The 27,187-nt window shown below is 52.2% G+C and overlaps 1 protein-coding gene across 2 annotated transcripts; it reads left to right on the top strand.

Annotated features, from left to right (window-relative positions):
• The first annotated feature begins 476 nt into the window (after positions 1-476).
• On the top strand, positions 477-26,744 carry SLC37A2 (solute carrier family 37 member 2). 2 transcript variants are annotated; one of them, XM_037841873.1, is made up of 18 exons: positions 479-621; positions 14,845-14,926; positions 15,416-15,509; positions 15,642-15,720; positions 17,286-17,421; positions 17,849-17,925; positions 18,705-18,871; positions 19,472-19,509; positions 19,793-19,945; positions 20,280-20,370; positions 21,768-21,830; positions 22,139-22,224; positions 22,667-22,715; positions 22,870-22,943; positions 23,248-23,326; positions 23,445-23,542; positions 23,839-23,903; positions 25,685-26,744. In XM_037841873.1, the coding sequence occupies exons 1-18, from the start codon at positions 563-565 to the stop codon at positions 25,698-25,700; spliced, it is 1,506 nt and encodes a 501-aa protein (XP_037697801.1). In that variant the 5' UTR covers positions 479-562; the 3' UTR covers positions 25,701-26,744. The 2 variants fall into 2 exon arrangements, with proteins under 2 accessions (XP_037697802.1, XP_037697801.1); XM_037841874.1 differs by lacking the exon at positions 23,248-23,326 and having other exon boundaries at positions 477-621.
• Positions 26,745-27,187: the final 443 nt, after the last annotated feature.

Genomic DNA, 27,187 nt, shown 5'->3' on the forward strand with positions numbered 1-27,187 from the left:
GGATTCAAACAAGGGGAGATGGGGTTGTTACCATTACAATAACAAGTACAAACAGCTACAATTTACAAATGTAAAGGAGTGTAGCTATGGTAGAACTAAGCTAACTATTACAAGAACAAAGTCAGTGGTCAGTTCTGTTCCTTCATCAACATTGGTGGGGGAGTCCCTTTGTGATTATAAAGATTCTAAAAGCTACAAACCCAGGCCAATCTGGAAGTTAATACAATTTGCAATTCCGTGGGTTTCAGTAATTTCAGGTATTTCCTTTTGGCTCTTCCACAATATACTAGAAAGCAAGAATATATAATGATTCAGTCATCATAAGCATTAATTCTGAACTTCTCAGTCAACAAAAGCAGGAGGAAACTCTGCTGGAGAACCTGCAGGGAGCATGCGCCGTGAGGCCGGGCCCCGCCGCTCCCGGGGGCGGTCCGGCGCAGGGGGCGGGGGTTCCGGCGGGGGCAGGCCTGCCGGCGGGGCATTTAAACCCGCTGGCTGCAGCTGGGTGCCACCAGCCAGCCCTGCGCCCTCCTGCGCCCGCTTCGGGTACCGGCTGGGCAAGATGCGCTCCTCTCTGGCTCCGGGTGTCTGGTTGCTGCGCGCCTTCTCCAGGGACAGCTGGTGAGTGGGGCTCCAGGAGCGCAGCGCGCACGCCGGGCCGGGTTGCTCAGCGGCTGCCGCTGCTGCTGTAGCCTCGGGGGACCTGGCCAGATGGCCCGGACGTCCCGGCCGCGGGGATTCCGGCGGGGCCACCGTGGGTCTTCTTCCGCCCCACCAACCAGGAAGGTTGATCGTAAAGCCTCACTTACTCCACTTGACCCCAGATTGCTGTGTGCGAGGCGGGCGAGGAGCGGGCTGCCTAGGAGAAATCTCCACTGTTTCCTGTTTGCCATCCTCACCTCCAGACACGCAAATACAGAGACGTACACACCACACACACGCACGCATGCAAATACACAAACACACACAAGTGTAGACCTTCAGAGCGCTTCATTTGGCTATCATTGTGTGCTTGGGGAAGCTGGATTTGTAAAAGGCGAGTGAAGGGAGACCAGAAGGTGGTGGCAGAACTGGAAAAGTGGCCATTGGAGTTTTGGGTGTCCCTTTCTGTCCCGTTTAGTGTTAGGGTCAGTGGTCCCGAGAACTTGCCTCGAGGGGTTCCAGGCACCGAGAGACAGGCCTGGCAGGTCACAGCTGCAGCTTGGCCTCTGCCCGCTGTCATCTCACCATGGGCCAGCTGCTTGCACAATGGCTTTTCTCCAGATCACAAAGCCTGAGACCAGGGAGGCAAGGACTGCCACAGTGGGCGTTGGGTGGAGGACTCAGCATTCTGGAAAAGTTTGCTTGGCCGGCCCAGGGTTTGTAAATATTGTGTTAGCAGCTATCATTGAGAAATTATAAAATTTAACATAAATAGCCAGATTACTGGTTTCTCTTGGGGAAAAAACCAACAAAACAAAAGAGGTGGCAATACCAGGTCTAAATTCACAAATTAAATTGATAGGAGTTGAGAAGAGGCCCCTTTAGTTGGGACAGGTGTTTTTTATGTGAGTGTCCCAACTTGTCCTGTGTGCTCAACCCCCTCAGTCCTAGGCACACTGGGAAGGTTTATAAAGATATAAAAATAAACATATATTAAAGTTTTTGTTTTGCTCATAATGAAGGGACCAGGAGATCTTATAACTAGTTCAAAAGAGAAACCACAGAACATACCCATTTATAGATCAGGAATATTGAGGCAAAACTGGTATTTCTACAGGTTGAATCTCTATCAGTTCATACACATTTTGCATGACATCAGTTACCCACCACTTCATAAATTTGTAAAATAGCTCAAAGACAATGAAAGGCTAGACACAGATTACCAGGAGGGGTGTTCAGTAGCTCAAAGATAATGAGTCTAGAATCAGATAATTTTTTTTTCTACAGCCTCCTCTGTTTTGATCAAGCATAATCTCAAAGGAAGAGTACTCTTGATCACAAAATAAGGCTGGTCTCTTTAGATTTGATCTGATTATTTACATTGGTGAAGGAGGAGTATTAATTTATCATATGGGTCTTCTTAAGTCTGCTTTGCTGGAAGTTTTTATAAGGAATCTTAGATTAGACCTTTAAAAGTCTTTTATTATTTTACTGCCCTAGGCTACTGAGCCAAGCCAAGACATCATTTCCATGAGGTTTCATCCGAAGTTCCTATAAAATTGGGCAAATTCCTAAGGTTCCTGGGCCTACCAGGGAGTGACATTCCATACTTACCTGGATGGTTGGGAACCCAGTAAACCAGTTTCCTGGTAAGGCGCCAAATAGTCACCTTGAATTCCTTAAAAGGGACTGGTCTTATCTGATTAAATGAGCATGGTTGTCACATATGACATTCCAAACAAGGTCTTGGATTGCATAACCAATTTTTTCAATTATGTCTTGGTGAAAAAAAGAGGGCCAATTCTTAATTGAACCCATGCAAATAACCATATTGCTATGAAAAGTAAGATGTCTCAATTTTAAGAATTTCCGAATTCTGAGGGATCAGGCAAGGAGAAAAAGATATCATTTACAAATGTTTCATTTCAGTTTACAAAAGCAGAGTCTACTCGATCGTTATGGATTACAAGTACCTTAAGAAGAAAGACAAAGGGCTTCCTTATATATTCAGAAAACGGAACATTATAACCTCAGCAAAATTCCAAACGTAAATGACAATCACCCCTCATCAGTTCATACAGTCCTATGTGATTAATTTTTGTTCCGCTGGATCTTCCGCTAGCAGTCTCAAAAAGCTGTCTGCTTCCTGACTAAAGAGTTCTGAAAATCCTAGCTTAGCCCACTATTATGTTCTTAAAATTGTCCAAGCGCTGTCATCAGAAGCAATACCTCAGAGAAGCGCCTGATACAATGCTTGGCTGTTAAAAATAAGAACTCTGGTCTATAGTGATTGCAGAGCTTTCAGGGAAGCATGAAAGTAAAACAAAAACCATCTGTAGGTGACAGAGCCTTAAAAAGGCACTGGTTAAATTATTTCTGATAATTTTCAAAAGTGAACAATTTCATGAGAAAGCCACTTCCAGAAAAGTTCTAGACAAAATGTCTAAAAACATAATAAGACTATTTTCAAAAAGACAATGAACATAACATCTGAGTTATAAAAAAAGATGAACACATTTTTATAAAGGAAAAGAATCTTGAGACAAGGCATATAATAATCCTGAGAGAAAATTGACATAACTTACCAAAAATATACCAAGAATATCAGGTAAGGAGCTTCAGTAAGTCTGGAGGAAGCCCTAAACATCTGTCTTTTAATAAAACTCCGTAAGAAAGCCTCATGGACATCCCCAGTTGAAAACCTGGCCTAGAAGATGCTAAATTCAAATGAAAAAAGTAAGGTTGCAGGCAAAATAACATTTAAAATCATAACTGAAATCATAATTGGTAACACTATACTGTTGTCATCGGTCAAAGCCCACCCCCCTGGGATGCAGATAAATAGAAATGTATTGTTGACAGAGAGAGTATTGAGAAACCAGTAGGAGCTCCTCAAAGAGCACACTATTTTTGAAATATTTATAAAAACAGTAACATTTTACCTCTATACATTTAAGCTAGAGAAGGCTGAGCATTTCTTCTGATTTGACAACGTTTCCCAGGCAATCCATCATTCGTAACATACCCAATAAGTCTAATTATTTCTAGCACCTCTCTCTCTCATTTTTTTTTCATAAGGTGAAAGGACAAATCTTTGTGATTTTCCAAGCACCCCTGGGACACCTCATAGATAGTTTTAAATACAAAAGATATCCTGAAAGTTTATTTTACATTGAGGATTTGATTTTGGGAAAGCAAAACCCAAAAGATGTCAGAGATTTGAATAACCAATATTCTAAGAAAATTTCATCACCTTAACAGGAAAAAAACCACAAAGCCAAATTCTAGTTTTGCATCAATATGATATGCATTCTAAAAGAACCACAACTTCTTTTTGAAAATAATATGAATAAACCCATCAAACCTGAGCCAGCTTCGGCAAAATGTTCACACAATGGCTTCTTTCCAGACTCATTATTTGTACAAACTATATAATCCAAGGCAAATCAAATTCCTTTTCCACAAACCTTCTATCAATTTATTCATTCAGGTTTTGTACTTCATTGTCCACTTTCTCATTCTAGAACAACAATTCTTTTATTTTAAGGATAAACTATTCTTTCTTTTCCCTTTAATAAACAAAAATGCATCACTGTCTTGTATACAAAGTTGTATCTCTGCTACTATTGTTCCTAGTTGACTCTCATTTATGTATTTGAATTAACCTGTAACCAAAGTATTTCACAGAAAAAACAGGGGTGAGAGGGATGGATAATTACAAACAGTCTGAGCTCACGAATACAAGCAACACAGCTTTCTGCTGCCATTCACATCACTACACTTCTCAAAGTGTGAATTCAACTCTGTGTTCTCCAGTATCTCCCACATTTAGGACAGAGCTGGATTCAAATCCTTTCACCCCTGTGTTCCTTGAGTAGCTAACTTCTCCGAGCCTCAGTTTCCTCCTCTGCAAAAGTCGGGTGGGCTCTTGAGGATTAATGTGACAGTACCTTGTGAAAATTCTTGACCTCCAGTGGCTGATATGGGGGTGGGGGTGGGGGCGGCACTCAGGAAGGGTTCTTTTACTTCCTTCCTCATGAGTATAGCTTTGGACCCCTACCAAACATTATATGTTAATAATGCACTTCCTAGTGTGGACCCATCATCGTGCTGAGCTCTGAGGAACACAGAGGCTATTACAGTGATTCACAACTAAGGGCCACCCGGGAGAGTGTAGACACATAAAAGTTACCACTACAAGATGCTGAGCACCGAAAGTGTGATGCTTCAGAGACACTACGTCGCTTCAAGGACTAACTAGGGAAAAAGTGAGGTCAATGAGGAGATTTTGAAGAAGGCTGACTTCTTTTCCTCTTTTTGAACATGTCTAGCGTGTAAAATAGCAGAGATTCTGTGTGTAAATTGCTTTGGCATATGATAAGCATACAACAAATGGTAGCTTCTATTATCATTATTCATGATGATATTATCATTATTATGGCTAGATTTTAACCCTATTCACCTTTCCTTTTGTGCTAAACAAAATGTTGGCTGGATGACTGGAGTGTGGGGAAACAGGAAGAAACGTACAGTCTAAAATAAAATTAGAAATGACTCCTCACTGCTTTCATATGTCCCCAGGGAGGGACTTTAAGCAGAAGTGAAGAAAACAGATCTAGCTAGATCTTCCCAGAAGAAGCTGGAGTGTGCATTGGCCCTGGCCTCGGCTCCTTGTCTGTAAAATGAGAATAATAATAATAAAATACCTACTTTGTAAGACTGTTAGGAGGATTAAATGAGGTATTATGTGTAAAGTACTTAGAACAATGCCAGACTCAAACACTGAGTAAACATTAGTTATTGACTATTATTCTGTCTGCTTTTTCTTATTACTTTGTGATTCTTACAGGACTGTAAGGTGAATATTTAGTTTTCTAATCTAACATATGAGTATAACAAGGCAGAGAGAATTGGTGTAACTCATCTAGCGTCACAGAGCTAGCACATGAGTGAGCCAGAAAGTGAACCCAAGTTAGTCTGGCTCTCAGTCTGCATTTTTTCTGCTGTCCTCCTGATGGGAGTGTGGTATGGAGAAAAGACCAGGGGCCCTTTGGCCTTAGACCAGTCACTCAGTCTCTCTAAGCACAACATCCTGATCTATAAAATGGGAATAACGGTACAAGTATAGCATGGAGTTTGGGTGAGATTTAATGAGGAAACATTTAAAGTGCTATCCCCGTGCCTAGCATGGCGGCCTCTGACTTTGTGGTCCTGCAGGTGTTCTAAGCAGAGGTCAGGGAGCCAGCAAAGGCATGGAAGTGGAAGACGCAAGGCCCATCTCTTCAGGACCGCTTACTTGCAGCTCTGTCAGCAGGAGCCTAGGGTGCCAGTGGAGTGGTCTCTGGAGACTAGGCTGGGAGGCAGGTGGCCGCAGGTGTGCAGAAGCAGCCACAGCCAAGCAAAAATGTCATAGGCCTTCTGAAGAGGTTGCCCAGGAGGATTTTACTGCTTTCCCCCTCCTGGAGGCATGATGGTTCTGTCAGATCCTCTAAGTCAAGAAGGGTAGTGGTGGTGGTGGTGGTGATGGATGGTTTGCTCATGGTCCTTCAGAGCCACAGAGCTCCTGGAGGCTCCTGACTCGGGCCTGGCTGATTCCTGCCTTCTGTGGCACTGCCTGGGCATGTCTGGGGGCAGCTGGGAGCATGGGCACCCGGCCAGAGAGATGACAGTGGCTGGTGCCGATGGGTGTGGGCCCATTTCCTGGGGCCCCGTGCAGGCGACCAGCCAGGATGTGGAAGAGAGAAGCCCATGGAAGGGAAGGGCCAGGGTGACAGGGCAGCCTGAAGAGCAGGAATGGGTGGGGGCAGGAGGACTGGGTAGGCAGGAGAGCCACAGGCTGGGAACTCCTACGTAGCTCTGTTTTTTCCCACACCCTCATCTTCTTGTGTGAGCCTGAAAAGGCCAAGGCTGAGCTGGTGGCTGCAGCTAGGAAAGATAGCTCTGCCTTCTGGAGTTTGCTGAAAGCTCACACTGCCAGATCCTGGAGCTCCCCCACTCTCTGACCCCCTTAAAAAGACACCTAAAGAAGACATCATGTTGAGTGAAACAAGTCAGGCACAAAGAACTGATATTGTTTGACTCCACTTACATGATATAGCTGGAATATGCAAATGCATAAAGACAGAAAGTAGAGAACAGGTTATCAGGGGGGGTAACGTGGGGAATGGAGAGTTAATGCCTAATGGGTGTAGGGTTTCTCTTTGGGGTGATGGGAAAGTTCTGGTAGTAGACGGTGATGAGGGTAGCACAACATCGTGAATGTGATTAATCACACTGAATGGTATGCTTGGGAGTGATAGAGATGGGAAAGGTTATATTGTATGTATGTTTCCACGATTAAAAAAAAAAAAAAGCAACTAAACACACCGACAATTAAGTGCAATACATGATCCTGGACTGGGCCTAATAATGGTGGAGAAAAGGCCCCAAAGGATGTTGGGATGTATAACAAAATTGGAATATAGATTGAAAGCTTTATGTCAATGTTAAATTTTTTAAACTCGATAACTGTACTTTAGGTGGTTACAAAAGTGAATATCCTTGTTCTTATGAAATGTTCATGGAAATATCATGTGTTCAAGGAGCACGATGTGTACAACCGACTCTCAAATGTTCAGAAAATAGATAAGTAGATAGATGGACAGATACAGAGAGATGGATAGATAGATTAATACAGCAAATGTGGCTAAATGTTAAAATTGGTGGATCTGGGTAGGGGGTATATCAGAGTTCTCTGTGTAGGTTTTGTGTTATTCTTTCAAGTGTCTTGTAAGTTTGAAATTATTTCAGATTTAGAAGTTTAAGGAAAAAAAAAAAAAGACACATGAGAAAGACTTTCCAATGCATTCAGAGAACCTTGCTTATGCCAGATACTTTCACATGCATTACATCTCGTTTAATTCTTATAACAACCTTAGTTTAAAGGAGACCAAACTGAGGCTGAGAGAGGCCAACCAGCTCACTCAAAGGCACTATAAGTAACAGAACCAGAAATTAAACCTCGGCCTCTTTTGGTATAGGTCTTATGTCCTTTTTTCTATTCTGTGGTTGCCTTAGATCAGGGGCCCCAGATGTTGACTAAGTCATTTTTTTCTTGTCTTTTTTTCCTGGTGCTTGGGTAAGGGCAGGAGAAAAGGCTGCTTAAAAATGGGATGTGATGGGAACATGCAGCTAGAAAAGCAGTGAGGGATCCTGGATCTCCTCCAGCTCTTCAGACCCTCCGGGCCCAGATTCAGGGCTGCGAGGCCCAGCACATGACCCAGTAGCTCTCGCATCCCCGTGATTGCTCATCCTTCCCCCAGCTGCTTTCCGTGCTTCCTCTTCCACCCTGCTCTTTCCTCAGACTTGTGTGTGCCTCACTGGCTTTGGGTGCAGCTGCCAGACTCAGGCCCCATGGACTGGTCTAGAAGGCAGCAGGGGCTTTAGAATGGTCTGTGTGGCTGGCCTAGTCAAGCTGTACTAGTGAGTGACGGGGTCAGTGTGGAGCTGTCACAAAATAACAACACTTGAGATTGGATCTCGGGGGCCAAGCAAGCCCCCAAAGCCTCCCGCTTTCTGTTTGTCCCTGAGTTGGTGTGGATGTATAGGGCTGCTACTGCTCTCCTTTTGGCTTCTGGCTCCTGCTTGGTTCTCTGGGTGATGGCGGGGGTGGGAGGCAGCTGCCATCTGACATCTCCCCTGAGCAGGTCCACAGCTCTGCCACTATCAGCTGGTCTCCCTCTGTGCTCTGCAGAAGAGAGACCAACTTAACGGTTGCTGACCACCTCTTCCAAACCTTTCCAGCTCTCACATTCTTCTGGAGTTATTCCAATTGCCTAAACTAAAGCTCATGCTGTTCCTTAAGGCCACAGCCTCTCATTCTGTATAAACAAGCATCATCTTAGTCACGGATTCCTTCTGGAAAGTCCTGGGTTCCTCGTGGCTATTAGTCAATGGGTCCCTTCTCTGGCAAAGATCTTGGGGCCAAGCCTTGGGTCACCGTGATCCCTCCAAGCGAGTGCCAGAGTCCCAGCTCGAGGGGGCACACATGGAGGATTCCGTGGGACGTCCCCTGCCTGCAGACGCTCTGTGCCTTCTGTCCTCCAAAGCTTTCACTGAGCTGGCCTGCTCCCGTCCCCTCTGCTCCCGAAGGCCTGCTCAGGAGCCTGCCCCATGGCACCTGCTCCAGGCTGGCCTCTCCCTACCAGGATGTTTCCTGGTGGCAGCCGAGGATTTGGCAGGGGGCAGGATGGTGGTTCTGCCTAGCTCCATCCTTTTCAGATCTGCCGAATCCTGGAACGGACAGATCCAAGGACAGGCCTCCAAGTCCACTTCCTCAGGGCAAGTGTCAAGCTCACCTGCAGCCACCGCCAGCCCAGCCTGTCATGTGGCGACCTGAGCAGCCCATGACAGCTACTGGCAGCCACTGCTTGCGGCAGGGAGTGGCAGGTGTTGGTCAGGGAGGGAGGTCGGGTCTCCACGGGGGTGGGGACTGGCAGCCATCGGGCCGTGGAGCAAGAAGGAAGATGCAGGGGCCTGGGGCTGACTTGGCACAGAGTAGACTGAGATGCCACCAGGGAAACGGAGCCTGTTTCCACCATCAGCTCAGGTCCACGCCCCACTGCTGTGCTGCAGCTGTTGTTTTTTGTTGTAGTGGTTGTGGTTGTGGTCATGGATTTTGGTTTTTTTTGTTTTTTCATCTATTGCTATTTCTGGACATATTGTTTCTTGTTCCTACCCCAGAAGCATTTCCAGTGCAAAGTCTTAAAGTCGATAAAAGCTATTATCATGCTCCTTCAAGATAATAAATTGGACCATCGGCTAATGATTAGGAGATAACTAGTTCAGCTCTATCTGACTTGGTTACTCAGTAGCCAACATTGGGTGAGGGCAAGTGGGGCTCTAGGAATTACCACCTCTTGCTAACTAAGACTTAGAGGGTCATGGGGCAGGCACCCCATCTGGAACATCCTGGGGACCTTAGCTGGCTCATCCCTTGTCCCTGGCCTGTTTGTCTGTCCTGGCCCAGGACCTGGGCACCTGATCTGGATCTGAGGCAACCACAGAATAGGGAAAAGAACAGTAGGCTTAGACCAAAAGAGGATGTTTTAATTTCCAGTTCTGCTACTTTCTGTGACCTTGGGCAAGTTGGTTAACCTCTCTAAGCCTCAGTTTAATCTTCTTTAAAATAAGGTTGCTGTAAGGATTAAATGAGATATGTAGCACACGGCAGGTTCCCCTGCCAGTTGGGAACTCAGGTGCTCACTCAGAGAGACAGAGAGTGACTCAGGGCTTGGTGCCAAGATCCTTTGCAGAGAAGGGACCTCAGGACTGGGCACAATGTTTCCCTGCTCCCCTTCTGGGGCCTCTTGATTTTGAGAAGAGAGTCAAGTGAGAAGAGAAGTGAAACCTGTGGGTTCCACAGGCTGCTGGAGAGTCATCTGTCTTTCCTGTGAGTTCCTGGAGGGGTTGGCAGCCCTGGCCGCAGCCTGGCCCAGCTCCTAACCTGACCAGGGCCCCCAGTGCCCTTTGTACTGTGGCACCTTAGCCTTTTACTCAGAAGAGCCAGCGCCCTAGGTGGAGTGGAGAGAGCACCAAATGAAATCAGGAGACCTGGGTTCCAGTCCCAGCTCTGCCAAAGTGGCTGCACCACTTAGCACTTGTCATTCCCCCTCCTTGAGCCTGTTTACCTGGAGTCTGGGCAGGATGTGCCTGAGGAGGCCTGTGCCACCCAGCATCACCCAGCACTCTCCTGCTGTCAGGGTGTCAGGTCTTCTGGGGTGGGGTGGGGGGGGGGTCAGAGCTGGGAGGGGGTCCAGCCAGGACCCTCGAGGAGGGCAGGGCTGGGCTCTCACAGGCTGGGAGACCAGGGAAGACCTCTGCCGATCCCCCTCTCTGCTCCTGCTGATCCCCTCCCCGCTCCGTGCCCTGTAGGTGCCCCATAGGCACACGAACCCCCCCGCAGGCAAGTGCGGGCACGAGGTGCCTCATCTGGACTGGGGAGGAGGAGGCATCCTGGCCTGTACATCCCTCCCCTGGAGGTGGATCCAGGGCCTGGCTCCCCTACTCCCTGGAGGCATTTGGTGCCCACCTACCCACCCACCCACACACACTCACTCCAGAAGCAGAGCAGCACCGGCTGCCTCCAAGCCCCTCTAGCTCTTCTTCCTCATCTGAAAATCTGAAATGACACCAGCTTTCACTCTCAGGTGCCCACTGGTTATCAGAAGTTATGCAAGACCTGTTAGAGATATCATCTCATTAGCCTGTCAGTAACCCTGTGAGAAAGGTGATAAACGCTCTGTATTTTCAAATTAGACCTGGCTTTGCCTGATTCCTAAGTCCTTGCTCTTAACTTTTATAGACGTCAACTCCCTGAAACACACCTCCTGGTATCTCCCCCGCCCCATGACACTGCTGATGTGTGTCCAGGGTTGCAAAAGATGCAGGGAACTGGCCCTGCCCCCTAGGGGAAGAAGTCTTTCTGGGGATTCCCCCCAAAAATCAACAGCACAGAGCTCTAAGACTTCACCTGGCTTTAGCCTGGAAGGTGTCCAGAGCTCCCAGATCTAGAAAATCCCAAGCCCCTTCAGCAACTTCCTGTCACCCTCAATCTAATCTCCACCACTTGGCACCAAGGCCTGCCCGGCTCAGCCTCCCCCATGCTGGGTGCAGCCCCACCTTCCTCCCATCCTCAGCTGCTCAGAGTTCCCCAAACAGGTAAGTGTTATTCCACACCTCTGCTTCAGCACTCCCTGTCCCCTCCCTCTGGCCAGCCTGGCCGCCTCCTGTTTGTGAAGATGACACTGGAAGGCCCAACTCCAGGTATCAGTCCCTGCCGCGCCTGCCAGCCCAGCTGGGTCGAATGTCCCTGCTTTGTGCTTGCATGGCATCCGGGCTTCTCTGGTTTGCAGCACTAATGCACCAATTCTGTCTCCCCACTGACCTGGGGGATCCCAGGGTGGGGTGGGTGGGGGAGACCCCGTTTAGGATTTCTTACTGCTGGATCCCAGCATGGTACCTGGCACCTGGTAGACACCCAGGAGATGTGTGCTGGGTGGGTAGAGGGAGAGCAATCGCATTTCTGCCAAAGAGGATTGGATGTCAGAAATGGGTTGAGATGTGTCTGCTGTTCCTAGGGCTCCCGGGGGGTGGGAGGGAGACATTCCAGAATAAACGAACATGGAGCAGATAAAGAAGGGGACCTGGGACCATGGGCAGGAGGGAGTCAGGGAAGGGAGGTCTGAGAGCCCTCCTGGGTGGGCAAGAGCCTGTTGCTTGGTGTGGAAGCAGTGCGATGGTGGGCAGAAGTGGGGGTGGGAGGAGAAGGATTTCAGCAGTCAGGCTCTGCCTTTGGGCTCTCCTTGGCTTGTAGCAGCTCCTGAGAGGGCTTGGCTTTCTGCTGAGTTGCAGCCTGGCTTCCCAGTGAATGCCAGAGCTCCCTAGCTGGCGGGGCCTCACAGCCAGGCCTGGCACGGGAGAACCGTCTTAGCCAGGGCCTCAGTGGGGCCGTGGGACCCTGGGCATCTTTTAGATGCAGAGAGGATCTGATCTGTCACCAGCGGGCCCTGGCAACTCCATGGGGTCAGCCAAGGTGGGCTTGGCTGAGCTCTGGGGGTCTTGAAGGTGAACAGGGATCTAGGAACAAACATGAGGTCACACTCTTTTCACCTGTCTTGTGATGGGTGGGGTTGTGCTTTCACCCATGTGCAACAGATGAGGAGATCAGAGCCAGGAACATTTAGGGACTTGCTTGGGTGACACGGTGAATTGGTGAGAGAACCCTTTTTTACCACCAGGCACCCCTCAAAGTCTTCAGCAGTACCCTGCAGTGGGCTGCCTTGGTGTCATCTGCAGGACGGCAGCTTTACTCCGTCTAGAGCTCCCTGCAGTCAGGCAGCCAGGTGTCCTCTCCAAATTCTCTCAGAGAACTTCCCCCAAGATTTTAGAAGTTCCCGAACCAGGAGGGCTGAGCCATAAGCCAGTCGGTGGGACCCAAAATCCTTGCCACCACCAGCCTTGCTGACTCCAGCCACAGTGACAGACATTGGGGTAACCCCAGCTTCCTGGTTGAGCTCGAGTCCCTAGGCGGCCTCTGCCATCCGGGTCCTTCGGGAACTGGTAGCCAGAGGTCAGGTCACAGAGGAGCGTGGATTCCACACTAAAGAGATGGGGCCCCATTCTCAGCGGAGTGGGGGGCCACTGAACAATTTTTTTTTTAATAATTCATTTTTATTGAGATATATTCACATACCATGCAGTCATGCAAAGCATACATTCAGTTGTTCACAGTACCATTATATAGTTGTACATCCATCACCAAAATTAATTTTTGAACATTTTCATTGCCACACACACAAAAGTAATAAGAATAAAAATTAAAGTTAAAAAGAACACTGAGTGCTTTTTTTTTTTTTTTGCCCCCATTTTTCTACTCATCCATCCATACACTGGACAAAGGGGAGTGTGGTCCACATGGCTTTCCCAATCATGAACAATCTTAAGCAAGGGGGGCGTCTGGGGGCAGTGGAGGCAGTGGGTAGGGAGCTGCGCCTCGAGCCCAGGGCGAAGGGAGAAGAGCCTGGAACCCAACCCAAATCCAGGCTTTGCAGAAAAGCCCCCTTTCTTCCCAAGAGGGTGCCTGTGTTGCTTCCTGACACCTTGGGAGCTGGGGAGGGGGCAGAGTTTGGGGTTGGGAGGCAGATTCCTAGAGAGGGGAGAGTGAAAACCTATTGTTCTGCCTTGGGTTCAGGGAGCCTACGAATACAAAGTCCTCAGGGCCTCACCCCCTCACTCCGCTTCTCCTCATGCTCCCTAATGAACCAGGGCTCGGGGACTTTTCCGATGCTCAGCTCTTTCTCCGGGGCTGGGGGTCCATCTTGAGGGATATTTTCCACGTCCCTGCTGACTCCTGACTGCTGACTGGGCTCAGCTGATGCTGGGGCTGGGGTGCAGTGGGACCTGTGAGTGCTCCTGGGTGACCTGCTTTTTCCGTCCCAGACCCGGGCCCTGGGTGAGAAAGTCAGGGTGGGGATGGGAGAGGGCACATGTGATGTGTGAGTCGCAGGGGGAAAGGATGACGAGACTGGGGTGAGGAAGGGGACTCGGCTTCTGCCACCAGCTTCCCCACTGTTGACTCATTTCTGACTGTCGTCTGGACTCTGCTCTAAACCAGCTGATGGCTGTGCTATTTCTGCTGCATTCTAAGCTTAAGAGGAGAACTGACTTCACTTTAAAGGCAGATGCTTCCCCCACCAAAGCCTCCCATCCATCTAACTCTTTGCCCCGTCTCTCTCTCACGCACATATACAGAGGCCCCCACGATGTAGGGGTGATGGCTGTTAGCAAGTGTGTGTGTGTGGGGGGGGGGGCACTTTTGGGCAGGGTGCCGGTGCTGAGCCAGCTCCATTCAAAGGCTCTGGAGTGGGGTTCAGGACGTGGCTCCCCTTGAACCCCCTGGTCCCTGGGCAGTTGACTTCCCTGGGTGGGGGGGGTCTCTGCCCCAAGAAACCCATGTCCAGAGGGGAGCCTGAGGTCCAGAGTTGGCGGGAATGAGCCTGGACCTGGCATCGTGAGATTGAAAACATCTTCACCAAAGCGGGGATGCGAAATGAAACGAAATGAAGTTTCAGTGGCTGAGAGATTCCAAATGAAGTCTAGAAGTCTAGAGGTGGACACTCTTATGCACTATATAGATAATCCTTTTTAGTTTTTAGTGTATTGGAATAACTAGAAGCAAATACCTGAAACTATCAAACTGTAATGATTGTATAACTATGCAGCATACATGGGGTGACAGTGTGATTGTGAAAACCTTGTGGATCACACTTCCTTTATCCAGTGTATGGATGGATGAGTAGAAAAATGGGGACAAAAACTAAATGCAAAATAGGGTAGGATGGGGGGGATGATTTAGATGTTCTTTTTACTTTTATTTTTTATTCCTATTTTTATTCTTTCTGGTGTAAGGAAAATGTTCAAAAACAGATTGGGGTGATGAATGCACAACTATATGAAGGTAGTATGAACAATTGATTATATACTTTGGATATTCTATGGTAGGTGAATATATCTCAATAAAACTGAATTTAAAAAAAAAAAACTGAAATATATCTAAAAAAGGAGTCGGTGGTGCGGAGGCCCTGGGCTGCTGGCATGGGCACGAGGGAGCTGCCAGCTGGGATCTGCCTTCCTGCTCACTCAGGTGCCCACCTTCTCCTGCAGGTTCCGGGGCTCCATCCTCCTGCTCACCTTCCTCATTTACACCTGTTATCACATGTCCAGGAAGCCCATCAGTGTTGTCAAGGTGGGCGAGGCTGGAGGCTTAAGGGAGAGAGGGGATGGGATGCCAGGCCCCACAGAAAGACCCTTTGTAGAATGTTCTGGAATGCAGCCTGTAAGGATCCTTATTCCCTAACCATGGTCTCTGCCTTCACCCGGCAGACCCCACTTTGAAGCGCTCTTCTTCCTAGGAAGGTGCTCCTGGGTCCTCCTTTTGAGTCTGTTCACCAAGACAGCAAGGTTGGTGGGGGGTGGACGGAATAAGAGAGCTGAGGCCTGGGCTATATGGGTTTTGCTCATAGACCCCCTGCTCTTCACCCAGGGGTCTGATGGGGCCCCGTTCCCCTGTGGCCAGTTCCTGCAGGAGGCAGTGCCAGCAGGAAGGAACACGGAGCCAGGGGAGGCAGGGGTCCTGGTGTGGTTGGGGAAGGAGGTTGCTTGCTGCCCTCTGGGCTGAGTGTGGGCTGTGGCACAAGGGGGCAACCCCAATCTGTGCATCCCGTTGCCTCTCCAGAGCCGTCTGCACCAGAACTGCTCGGAGCTGATCAGACCCAGCAATGACACCCATAGCATCAACGACACCACGTGGTGCAGCTGGGCTCCATTTGGTAAGACCAAGTTTAGTGGCCCTTCCCCACTCCCCATGCCCTGATCCCCAGGAGGGGGTCGTCCAGAGCCAGGGTGGGCTTCCTGCAGGGCAGCCAAGCAGCCAGCTTTCTGTGTCTCCCATCTGCTTTCAGACCAGGACAACTACAAGGAGCTGCTGGGTGCCGTGGACAATGCCTTTCTCGTGGCCTACGCCATCGGCATGTTCATCAGGTAACGCTGAGGCAAAGCCTGTGACTGTCCCAGAGTTGGACCGTTCAAAGCAGCTGCCTCCCCTTGACTAAGCTGGGGGCAGCCTGGGGAGTGGAACAGGTGACGGCTCCCCTAGGTGGCAACGAGACTGACTTCTGCACACCCAGTCGTCCTTATTTCCCCACTATGGTCTCCGAGATGGCTCCTTCAGCCCCACTCTTAGTAGCTTTTTCCCGCAAAGGCTTTCCCGGATGTTCCTGTTGAGTTTAATCACCCAGGAGCAGTGTTGGTGGGTGTGGGTAGAATGTGATTTGCCCTGGGCTGGGCTCCGTTAAGGATGGTTCCAGTGCAGAGATAACTAGGAAGATCCCTAGTCCTGTCCCTGAGTGCAGCAAACATGGGTTTGACACAACAAGCATACTGTTTATTGTCAGGGATCAAAGACGAATAAAGCAGAGTACCTCCTTCAAGGGGCTCACAGCCTGAAGGGGGTGGACGATCTGGAAGCAGCGAATTACAAACCGTGTGGTGGCTCTGTCATAGAAGTGGCTATAGGTGCTGGGACAGGGAGGAGAAGTCAGGGAAGGCTTCCTGGAGGAGATGGTGCTTCAGCTGCCAAAGAGGAAGTAGGATTGGCAGCAGAAGGGGATCCAGGCAAAAGGAACAGCGTGAGGAAAATCATGCAAGTGCAAAACAGAACTGTCTATGGGAAGAACCGTGAACAGGTTTATGAGAGTGTAAACTCTGAGGGAGGTAGTGGCAGGAGGTGGGGCTGAAGTGTGAGGTGATTGACGGAGGGTCTCCGGGGCCCTGCTGGGGGCCCAGTAGAGCCATGGAAGGGTTTTATGCAGGTGTCATGTTCAGAATTCTCCTGATTCGAGGGAGGAGCTTTAACAATAGCCTGGGTGAGCTTTGCAGAGAACCTGGATTAGAGCAGTGGTGACAGAGACGGAAAAGAACTGACACACTGGAAAAATATGTGGGAGGTGGGACAGACGGGTCTTGGAGATTGCAAGTGAGGGGGAGGAAGGAGAGGGAGGGAGGGCCAAAGAAGCTTCCTGATTTCCGGCTCTAGGGGCCAGGTGGTACCGTTCACTCAGGTGAGGGGCTCCAAAAGAGGTGCAACACAAAGAGGAGCTCACTTTTGGAGTGTTGAGTTGAAGATTCTTTGGGGGCATCTGACTAAGGTGTCCAGATGGCATTTGGATATGATCCTAAAACTTGGGGGGGGGGGGGGGCGGAGGGGAGACCAAGGCTGAAGTTATAAAGTTGGGGGTTTTTAGCACACAGGTGGTAGTTAAAGCCAGGGAAGTGACAGGAGGTGGCTCAGGGAGAAAACTAAATGAGGGTAGGAGGAGATGGGCCTTGAAGGCCAGTGCAGGGAGAACTTCAAGGAGCGCGGTCAGCAGAGCGGTCTCTAAAGTGGAGGGCTGAGGATGCCCAAGGGAATGTGGCGACAAGTGGCCATCAGTGGCCCCCTTGGCCTGAGCAACGTCAGCGTCATTGGGAGGAAAGACGGAAGGCGGGAGAGAGCTGGGGAGTGGCAGGAGCAGAGGTTAACCCCAAATCCACCCTCTCTTCTCCAGCGGGATTTTTGGGGAGCGGCTCCCCCTCCGTTATTACCTGGCAGCCGGAATGCTGCTCAGTGGCCTTTTCACCTCCCTCTTTGGCCTGGGATATTTCTGGAACATCCACATGCTCTGGTACTTTGTGCTCATCCAGGTATGGGTCACTGTCTTGCACTCTGGCCTTTGTCCTGGTCACAGGAGGGACCTACCCAACCATGCTCAACAGACTGGGGGCTCTGTTCCCCGTCTGGTGCCCCTTCTGTTGCAATACACAGCACCCTACTTCCCAATTCTGACACTCGGGCATTTAGTTGCTCGATACATCTGCACTATGCACCACCCTGAGGTCACTCCAGAGGCAGGAGGGGCTGGGTCTCTGCCGTGGAGGGTCTGGGGCTAGAGGGAAAATCAACCCATGACATTAGGGGGGGTGTGTGTGTGCGTGAAGGTGGGGCCAGGTTTGTTGTATGGGGTGGTAGGGGCCCCCTACGTGGCATTTAACCTCCCTAGCCCAGGAGGGGTCTGAGCAGGGTGTTGGTGGCCTGAGCCAGGCCCGTTCCCACCCCGCCTTTCTCCTGCAGATCTGCAATGGACTCGTCCAGACGACAGGCTGGCCCTCCGTGGTGACCTGTGTTGGCAACTGGTTCGGGAAGGGGAAGTGAGTGTGGAACGGGAGGAGGGCTGGGGGAGTGGGGAGGTCTCTAACATACTTTCAGGGTGAAGACAGAGAGTTCTCTGCATCTTTCTGATTCTCAAATGCCCAGATACAAACATTTTAGTGGCTAAGAACAGTGCTAACTTTCTCTTTGATTAGGTTTTAATCCATAGAACAGGCAATCTTAAGTTATATTTACTCTGTTCTCGTAACAGATGACTTTCCATTCTGAATGAAGACAAAAATGAAGCCTATGAAATAGTTTTGTTTTTTTTTTTCCTTAAACTGGGTTTAAGTGCAAAAAAAGTTTTGCTTTAGCACACGGTTTCTCAACCTCGGCACTGCTGACATTTAGGGCTGGATGATTCTCGGTTGTGGGGGCTGGTTCCGTGCATGACGGGATGTCCACAGCATCCCAGCCTCTCCCCACGGGATGCCAGCAGCCACCCCTGATGTGGCTAAAGCTCCCCCAAGGGAGCAGTATCGCCCCTGGTTGAGCACCACTGCCTTAGAGTAAGATGGGTGGACAAAAGAGAAGCATGGGCCCAGGTCTGCTGGGAAGGTGTGGGCCAGGTGGAGCGGGACAGATGGGATGTAGGACTCGGGCCACACTGCTGCTGTTGACACCAGCCAAGCCTGCTCCCTACTCGCTGGCGGGCCTTTGGTCTTCGAGCAGCTCCATCTTTGGGGCCTCGTGGGAGCTGGAGGAAGCCAGCTTTTGGAGCCATGAGCTGTATGCATCCCCCTTTACTTTTTCCACTCTTGCCCTCCCTCCCCTCCAGGCGAGGGCTCATCATGGGCATCTGGAATTCCCACACGTCTGTGGGCAACATCCTGGGCTCCCTGATTGCCGGCGTCTGGGTGAACGGGCAGTGGGGCCTGTCGTTTGTTGTGCCTGGAGCCATCACTGCCGCCATGGGCATCTTCACTTTCCTCTTCCTCATTGAATGTGAGTGGGGACCTGGCTCCTGGACCCCTCCCTGCCCACCCATCCTTGCACCAGGCCCCCCAGTTCTCCTCTCGGGTGAGGCAGCTGCACAGAGCGGAAAGATGACTGGTCCTGGAGCTGGAGGACTAGCTGTGTGACTGTGGACCAATCACTTAACCTCTCTGAGCCTTGCTGCCTCATGCGTAAAATAAGAATAACAACACCTACCTTGTAGGATTTTTGCAGGTTTAAGTGAGATAATGTGGCTAAACACCTGGCCCTCAGTAGGTGCTCAGCAAACACTGGTTGAATCTGAGCAGTGTGAGGCACAGAAGGGGGAATCACATTTGGCATAGACAGCCGTTCTCTTTCCCGTTCTCAGGCAGCCTTGTGAGTCAGCAAGGCCAGGTATCACATCCGTTTGTAGGTACGAAAACTAAGGTCCGAGAGGCAGTAGTGAACCAGGCATAGAAACCTGCCCTCCTGACCCGGTCCTAGGCCTCCTGGTGCTGGGAGGCCCACTGGCCACCCTGGGGAGGAGCTGGCTCTCTGGAACAGCTCAGGCCCAGCAGGGTGAGGGCCCGGCCTGCCTGGGAAGCTTCTTAGAAGGTTTTCTTTCAGACCCGGAAGATGTGGACTGCACCCCTCCTCAGCATCATGTAAGTGTGAGCCCTCCCAGCCCCACCCCTGCCCTCCTGCTCCAGGCACAGGCGACAGTCCCCAGATAGAGATCGGACCTGGAGGAGGAGCTATGCCCACCCCCCACAGTTACTCCACAGGTTTCCCATTAGGGCCCTTGGGTCGGCTCCCCCCAACCCAGTGGGCCTAGCAGGAGGTCAGCCCAGCCAAGAAGAGAGAATGTACCTCTTCCAGCTTGGGAGACCCCGCGGGGACAGGGTGCATGAACCTACCCCATAGCGCGGGCTCATCTCTTCTGCTCAGGGTACACCAGGCGAGAGCCAGGACAACCCCGAGGACTCTGGGACTGGCCCCTGCTCTGGCAAGGAGAGCAGCCTGGAGTCCACTGCCCAGTGCCCCAAGGAGACAAGGGCCAAGCCTGCTGCCATCAACTTCATCGGGGCACTCCGGATCCCGGTGAGCAGCTTGTGGAATGGAGGCAAGAGAGAGGCTTCCAGATTCTTCTGTTGGACATCAGGAGATGGGGTGGGGGGGGGGCGGTGCTGGGTGAGTTATGGTTTCCAGGAGGTGCTTTGTGCAGGTGGTCTGGTTGAAGAGGGCAGAATGGGAGACTTGCCTTGCAGTAGCATTTGAATAGCAGGCACACTGCTTTTATTTGGAGTGGATGTACATTTGTGGTTGCTTTGTGTGGAAGGTGATGGACAGAACAGGGCCATGCATCACCAGGGGGCTCCCACTGGGCCAGGAGCTCTCGGACCCCTTTCCATCGTGCCCTCGTTCTGCTCCCCAGGGCGTGATCGAGTTCTCTTTGTGTCTGCTCTTTGCCAAGTTGGTCAGTTACACCTTCCTCTACTGGCTGCCCCTCTACATCTTCAATGTGGGTGAGTAGCAAGGAGGAGGTGAGAGTGGGGGGTCTCTGAAGAGGCCAAGGCCATCTCTGGGGTGGGGGAAACCTGTCGTGGTGATGCACATGACTCCAGTGCCTGGGTGGGATTTCTGCTCCCAGGGGCAAAGGAGAGATTTTAAAACGGAATCGAAACTCTGTCACCTTCCATCACTTGGAGCTGAGCTGGGATCAGGCTCTGGGGTTCTGTCCTGCCTCCTCTCCTTCCTCCTCTCCAGTGTCTGGTCCTCCAGCTCTAGGAGAAACCCACCTCCAGGCTACCTGACTCAGAGATGGGGAACCTGGGGATTCGAGAAAAGGTTTGCCTTTTGAACACCTCCAGAAGTCCCGGGAGCCTCCCACAGCCTGGGGAGCTCTCCTCCCTTTGGTCTGGCTGGGAACACTGTGCTTCTCTCCCAGGGGGCTTGTGGGGAGCTCCATGGAGTTGATGCCTTGGTGCCCAGGTCTGCTGGGCTGGGCATGGAGCTCTGCCACTGCCCGTGGACGTTCTCTCCCTTGACTCTGCCCCAGGCCCAGGATGATGAGATCACTTTCATGGTTGAAAAGGGTAGCTTTAATGTCCCCATGGCCTGGATCTCTGCTTTTCCATTAGTGGGGCTCCTCCATCCAGGAGCAGCCCCGTCCTCATATTCAGCACCCAGAATCCTCAAGGTTCTGCCACGGCTGGGGACCTCACCTCCTGGGCTGCCCCTGCCACCCCCAGGCCCCATAGGAGGGTCAAAGCTGCCTTGTCACACACCATACTTGCTCAGAACAGGATATTGTATGGGGTGGGGGTGGGGGTGGGGTTCCGAGATAGCGGAGGAGCGTGGGGAGGTTCCCTGGATGCCTGGGACTCTGTTTTGTGGCCTTGGTGCTGCCATCAGGGTGCGCGTCAACCTTGGGGCCCAGGCTCCAATTCAGGCTTCTGGATGTTCCTTTTTCTAACTCCAGAGTCAAAGCTTTAGCACCCAAGGCCCCCACTTTCCCGCAAGTCTCCTTCCCAGCTCTATTAGCAGAGACCTGAAGTGCGTGTGAAGAGCTCCCATGGGGAAGTCAGGAGCCAGGCAGGAAAGGCAGCCTGGGGCAGGGGCGAGGGCTGAGGCTCAGTGCCGACTGTTCTGCAACTAGGGGAAAGAGGGCCCGTGGGGCAGGGGTTGCAGGTTAGGACCCCTGGCTGCTCCCAGGGGTCAAGGCCACCCTGCAGGGGAACAAATCAGTACAGAAAGGGCTTCTGGTCTCCTAAACTTGGGCCTAGCCCTTCCCCACTGGTCCTCTGCTTTTCTGCTGTGAAAAGGGAGCTGGGGCTGGGACTGGACTCGAGGCTCTGCAGGATCTGCAGGCTGTGGCGCTGCCCACCCTGGGGACTGACCACACTTTCTGTGTTTCCCACAGCTCACTTCAGTGCCAAGGAAGCTGGGGACCTATCCACACTCTTTGACGTTGGCGGCATCATAGGTGAGGCCCTGCCCTGATCAGCCAGGGGGCTGCGTTGCCCTCTTCTCTCATGGGGGTGTAGAAAGAAGGGACAGGTCCAATGGGACTTCACCCGGGCAGTGGCATCGTAGAAAAAGGGGTTCCCAGACTGCCCATCGCTTCCGCTCCTGCCTGGGGAAAGCCGGCCTTGGGGTTTGGTCTCTCCAAGGAGCGGGCAGAGAAGGGGGGTCGCCTGGGGCCGGACATGACGCTGGGCGAGGCCCGGCCCCGGGGTGCGCGGATGGGGGCCGGTACCCCCTGGGGCAGTGGGCATGGAGTGTGTGTTCCAGGCGGCATCTTGGCGGGGCTCGTCTCGGACTACACCAGCGGCAGGGCCACCACCTGCTGCGTGATGCTCGCCGTGGCCGCCCCCATGGTGCGTACTCCCCGCGGGGCGGAGCCTGCGCGCTGCAGCTCAGCTGACGCGGGGCCTCCGCACGATGTGCGCCTGCGCACACCCGGGCACGGAGGTGGGGGCGGGGGGGGCAGGAGCAGCCCTCTTGGGAGGAGACCGCGACTGAGACCTGGGGACAGGGCTGAGTGATTAGCTGGCCTTAGTGGAGAATAAGAGATGGAAGTTAGCTGTGAGAAAAGGCTTTTTGGGAAAAAGAGAATACATGGCCACATCTCGGACCCTGCGTCCTTGGGACACTTAGAGATCCGAGAGGTCTGGTCTGGAGCTGAGAGCCGGAAGGAAGATGGTGAGCTCTCGGTGCCAGGGCAGAGAAGATTTCTCCAGGTTCTGGGCAACAGTCAGGTAAGGGCAGCCCCTGGAAAAGCCTGGGCCTGACTCTCCCACCTCCCTTCTCCCCTCCCAGATGTTCCTTTACAACCACATTGGCCAGAAGGGGGTGACCAGCTCCATAGGTGAGGGCAGGACGTCAGGCGCTGCCAGGCTTGGGGAAAGGCACTGCCCCACCAGGCTGGGGTGAGGGTGTGGGGGGCGCGGCTGGGGAAGGCAGGGTCTCCAGCCTGGTGCCTGGTGGTGTCCCTCTCCTCTTAACTGCCCGTCTCTCCCCAGTCATGCTGATTGTCTGTGGAGCCCTGGTCAATGGCCCTTACGGGCTCATCACCACTGCCGTCTCTGCTGACCTGGTGAGCTGGGCCACCTCCTGGGGGTGCAGAATCCCTTTGGGGGCTTGGTTCGGGCCCCACATCCTCTCTCCCTTCCCTCTCTTGCCCTCACTCTGCAGGCAGCAGATAACTTCGCCCTTGGTGCCCTATTCTTTTTGTCAGGAATAGAGGCAAGATTTCCCAAGTCCTTCAGACTCTACCACTGCCCCCCTCTTTTCCTGGATCCCAAGCTCCAATCACCACTTCCCCAGAGTCAGCCCCTCCCCCCGGTCTGTTGGGTGCTCCCACTCAGCCAGGGCCTCCCTTCTCTGCTCTCACTCCCTAGGGGACTCATAAGAGCCTGAAGGGCAACGCGAAAGCACTCTCTACCGTCACGGCCATCATCGACGGCACAGGCTCCATAGGTCTGTGGCTCTCACTTGGGGCTCCTGGTGGCTGAGCCTTGAGCCCTGCCTTGGGCAGCCCCCTGGGTATCCTGCCCTCACTGGGGCTACCCTCCCTCATGAGGCCGTGTCCATACAGGTGCAGCCGTGGGGCCTCTGCTGGCTGGCCTCATTTCCCCCACAGGCTGGAACAATGTCTTCTATATGCTCATCGTGGCCGACATCCTGGCCTGCTTGGTAAGAATTCTGGGGGAACCCAGATGGGGTATTGGGGGGATGCTCTGTCCCTCCAGGCTGCTATTCAGGAGCTATTGAGCACTGGCCACCAGGGGTTCTGGGACAATGGGAACAGATGCCCTTTGCTCACAACCACTTGACCTCCCATGGCTGCCCTTCCCATTGGTGCACTGGCCACCGTGCACCGGGGACTGACTGTGCGCTAGACACTGGTCCCCTCGCATTGGGGACTCACTGTGCGCTGGGACTAGTGTTGCCTCCCCGTCTCTCTGTGCCTGGACCCCCACCTTCCACAGTTTCTCTGCCGCTTGGTGTATAAGGAGATCCTGGCCTGGAAGGCGTTGCTGAGCAGCAGCCAAAGGTGAGTCCTGCACGGGCTGAGGTCCTCTCCCAACCTCACTTCTGGTGGGGGTCCCTCAGCCTTGCCCAGGGCTCCTGGAAACCCATTCTGCGGCGAGCTCCAGCCTGGGCTCCGGGAACGCTGAGCCGGGCCCTGGGCCTCCTGTCTGACCCCCGTCGTGGCCCCCAGCCCGCTAACCTGTCCTCTGTTGTCCTTCATGTGTCTCCATAGCTCTAGTCTGGCTCTAACTCACCTGTGGTAGTATTTTCCTCGAGTCCCGTGATTTTTGTGAGTATGTTCTTCACGTCCACGACTAATATGTCCTTAGAATGGTTGCTGCATGCTGTCCTTCTCTCCTGCAGAGTGATTCTCCAACTTTTTCCTCTTTCTCCGGGGCCAGGTCCAAGGACTCGCAACCTGGGTGCTTGGGAATTGTTCCCCTGGGGGTTTGAGATGCCACCGAGGTTGGCAGCCTTTTCCCCTTACCTCCCAAGACAGGAGAGGCAGAGGCTAAGGAAACAGTCTTCCCTTGGAGTGGGAAGACTCTGAGTGGCCCAGTGCCTGTTGACCATCAGAAGCCAAGGTCATGTGGCCCCTCTGCTTGGGATATGCAGAAAAAACAAATACCAGTCAAAGCCTCTGGAACAAAGTTTTGAGTGTTGGCAGCTAGCCTGGTGTGCTCTCTGCCTTTGGTCTGGTGGCGGTGTGGTGCAGAGGTGGCACAGATAGGTTAGTGGCTGAGACCTTGGCCGGCTCCCCACTGGTGCTGGTGGTGGGGCAGCCTCTCCGTGGCCTTTCTGGCTCTCATTCTTGCTGATGAGGAACTGGCTGGAGCTGTGGTCCTGGGCTGGATGGTCAATGTGGGGACAAGCCCCCTGGGGTCCTGGTAACCAGCATGCTCTCTGGAACAACACTTCCCTTTAACGAAGGCGTCATCCAAGCTCACCGGGAGGAAAAAGTGGGAGCGGGAGGCCTTAACGGGGTAGCTCTCCTGCCCTGTCCTGCCAGAGGGGACATGAGAGCGAAACAGCTTGTCTCCAGACTCCTTCCGCCTGGGTTCCTCTGTGGGCCAGGCCCAAGATGGGATCGGGGAGGGAGAAAAAAAGGCAGAAATGGGGAAAGAACTCATGTTTGGTGAGCCATCCTCTCTGCCTGGAATTGAGTCTGACTTTAGATCCAGTAGCTTCTCTCTTGGCCACCTTGAGAGGTGATAGTGTTGTTCTCATTCAGAGGTGAGAGAACTGAGGTGCAGAAATACCAGGGTATGCCCAAGGCCTTCCAGCTGCTCATGGCAGAGCCTGGATTTGAACCTGGGCCTGTGGGCTTGTCTGCTTTGGTTTGTCCCACTCCATCCTCAGCCGGCCCTTCTAAGGAGGTGTCTCTGGGAGGCGGGTGGAGTCATCTGCTAGAGCAGAGAGAGCTGGGCCTGGAGCTGGGACTCCCCGGAAAATCCTGTCCTCTCTGCTCACCATCCTCTACAGGATGTGGGAATCTTACCCCATGTCTCTGAGCTTCTACCTGCTCATGTCTAAAAGAGAATACTTCTTCCTAAATCCCTGAGGTTGAGGCAAGATGGACTGTGTAACACTGTCAAAGGTAGAGTGGATGTGATACTGTTTTAATACCATCCTGGCTTACTATTCCTGTCTAAGAAATGAAAGGGAGCTGCAGGTATAGAGACAGAGGTGAAACGCAATCCTTGAGGGACCCCAGGAAGCTGCCTTCCATCCCCGCCATGCGGACGGGAGCTCATCTTCCTCCATCTCTCACTCTCTTCCCTTACTTCTCTCCTCCCCATACAGTTATAAAGAAATGTGAGGCCCCCCTCATTGGAAGAAAGACATGGAGGGCCCTGTCTGGGTCCCCAAAGTGCTCCCCATGGGAGAGACTATGGAAACTTCCATAGATGGGTGAGGCGAAGCCTCTCGACCCAACGCCAGCCCAAGGGGTTCAGTCTCCGTGGGAAGGGGACAGCCAAGCAGGAGGAGATGGAAGATTAAAGGACCTGATCTCTGGGAACTGCAAGCAGAAGACATCAGAGCCGAGCGGTGTCTCCGTCTTTGTAAGGGAAGGCATGTTCCTGCCCTTTCGTGCTTGCTCAGATTCTGAGACTGAAAGCAGAGGCCCTAGGGAGCCAAGACCTGGAAGAAGTGCACTTTTCCTTCCCATATTAAATTGTAATCTCTTGTAACAGCCTGTTCCTGTAGCTATAGGTGGTATCTTGCCTCATTTCCAAAGAGCCACTCCTCTTTGTACTTCCCCAAGTTGGACCCTCTCCGTCAACCCTCTCCGTAGTCCTGTTTATAACTCCCTGCATTTGGATTTAAATGTTATTGCTTATCCTCCAGGGTCAGGACTAGGGAGGCCCCAGGGTGCAACATTTAAGAAGGCACTTGCTCTCAGGCTCGTCCACATGCCAGCCCTGAGGTTGCCTCTGTGCCTCACCCTAGTCCCAGCCCTGTGATGTCCTCAGTGGAAGAAAACATTGGGGCCAGTGCTGGGGAGGATGGGGGTCTGACTCAAAATGCTAGTGTCTGCAGTAAGTATGCTGATACCCAAGGGCCAGTGGTTACTGAGTGCTCAGTGTACGGCCTGCTCTAGGATGGAAGTAGACAGTGGACACGGAAAAAGGACTCAGATCGTGGGCACAAGCGGCCAGGGTGGCAGGACCTGTGAGCCATGAGAGGGCTGCCTGGTTTGTTCCGGCAGCTGTCCCCTGTGCTACCCAGTGTTCCTGACCCACTTACTCTGAAAGTATCTATCCCCCCCACCTCCGAACCTGGATTCCTACATGCCAGGCTGGCTCTTAGCACTTTCCTCTGACCCTAAAACCATTCTCAGCAACACAGATTTCCTTTTTGCCATCTGTGTCTGTGCTCGTCCTTGGGAGGGCTTGGCACAGAAGCCACCAGCGGGGGCTCCATGGGTTGCTGAGAGCGTTGTCCCGGGACCACCCTGGGCTTGTTTACAGTTAGCATTCCCGGAGGGGGTGCTGATGACACTGATGGCATAGGGAGCCGATCGGGAGCTCGCAGTCCCATACAACCTATAGCCATTGCCGTTACCCGGGACACATGCGGGCCAGTGTGTTACCTGTAGATAAGCCCCTCAACACTGAAGTAGGTTGGACACACTCCAAGGGTAACAAATAGGCAAGTCGCGTATTTCCTGGGCCTCTCTTGGCTTCTGGAAGCAGGAGCCAGAGAGGGATCTCTGGGGCCTCAGAGCCCATGGGGGCAGAAGCGTTATGTTCCGTTCCCATGAATGCTTCTCTTAAGGCCAGAAATGTTTATCCGACAGCATCC

This window comes from Choloepus didactylus, chromosome 6 (assembly GCF_015220235.1).
Source record: "Choloepus didactylus isolate mChoDid1 chromosome 6, mChoDid1.pri, whole genome shotgun sequence".
NCBI classification, from domain to species: domain Eukaryota; kingdom Metazoa; phylum Chordata; class Mammalia; order Pilosa; family Megalonychidae; genus Choloepus; species Choloepus didactylus.

Excerpts from the sequence above, each read along its gene's own strand:
- SLC37A2 (XM_037841873.1), top strand. The coding sequence starts at position 563 with ATGCGCTCCTCTCTGGCTCCGGGTGTCTGGTTGCTGCGCGCCTTCTCC. Across the intron at positions 17,422-17,848 it reads GGTACTTTGTGCTCATCCAG|ATCTGCAATGGACTCGTCCA; the intron begins GTATGGGTCACT and ends TTTCTCCTGCAG. Across the intron at positions 22,944-23,247 it reads CTGCCGTCTCTGCTGACCTG|GGGACTCATAAGAGCCTGAA; the intron begins GTGAGCTGGGCC and ends CTCACTCCCTAG.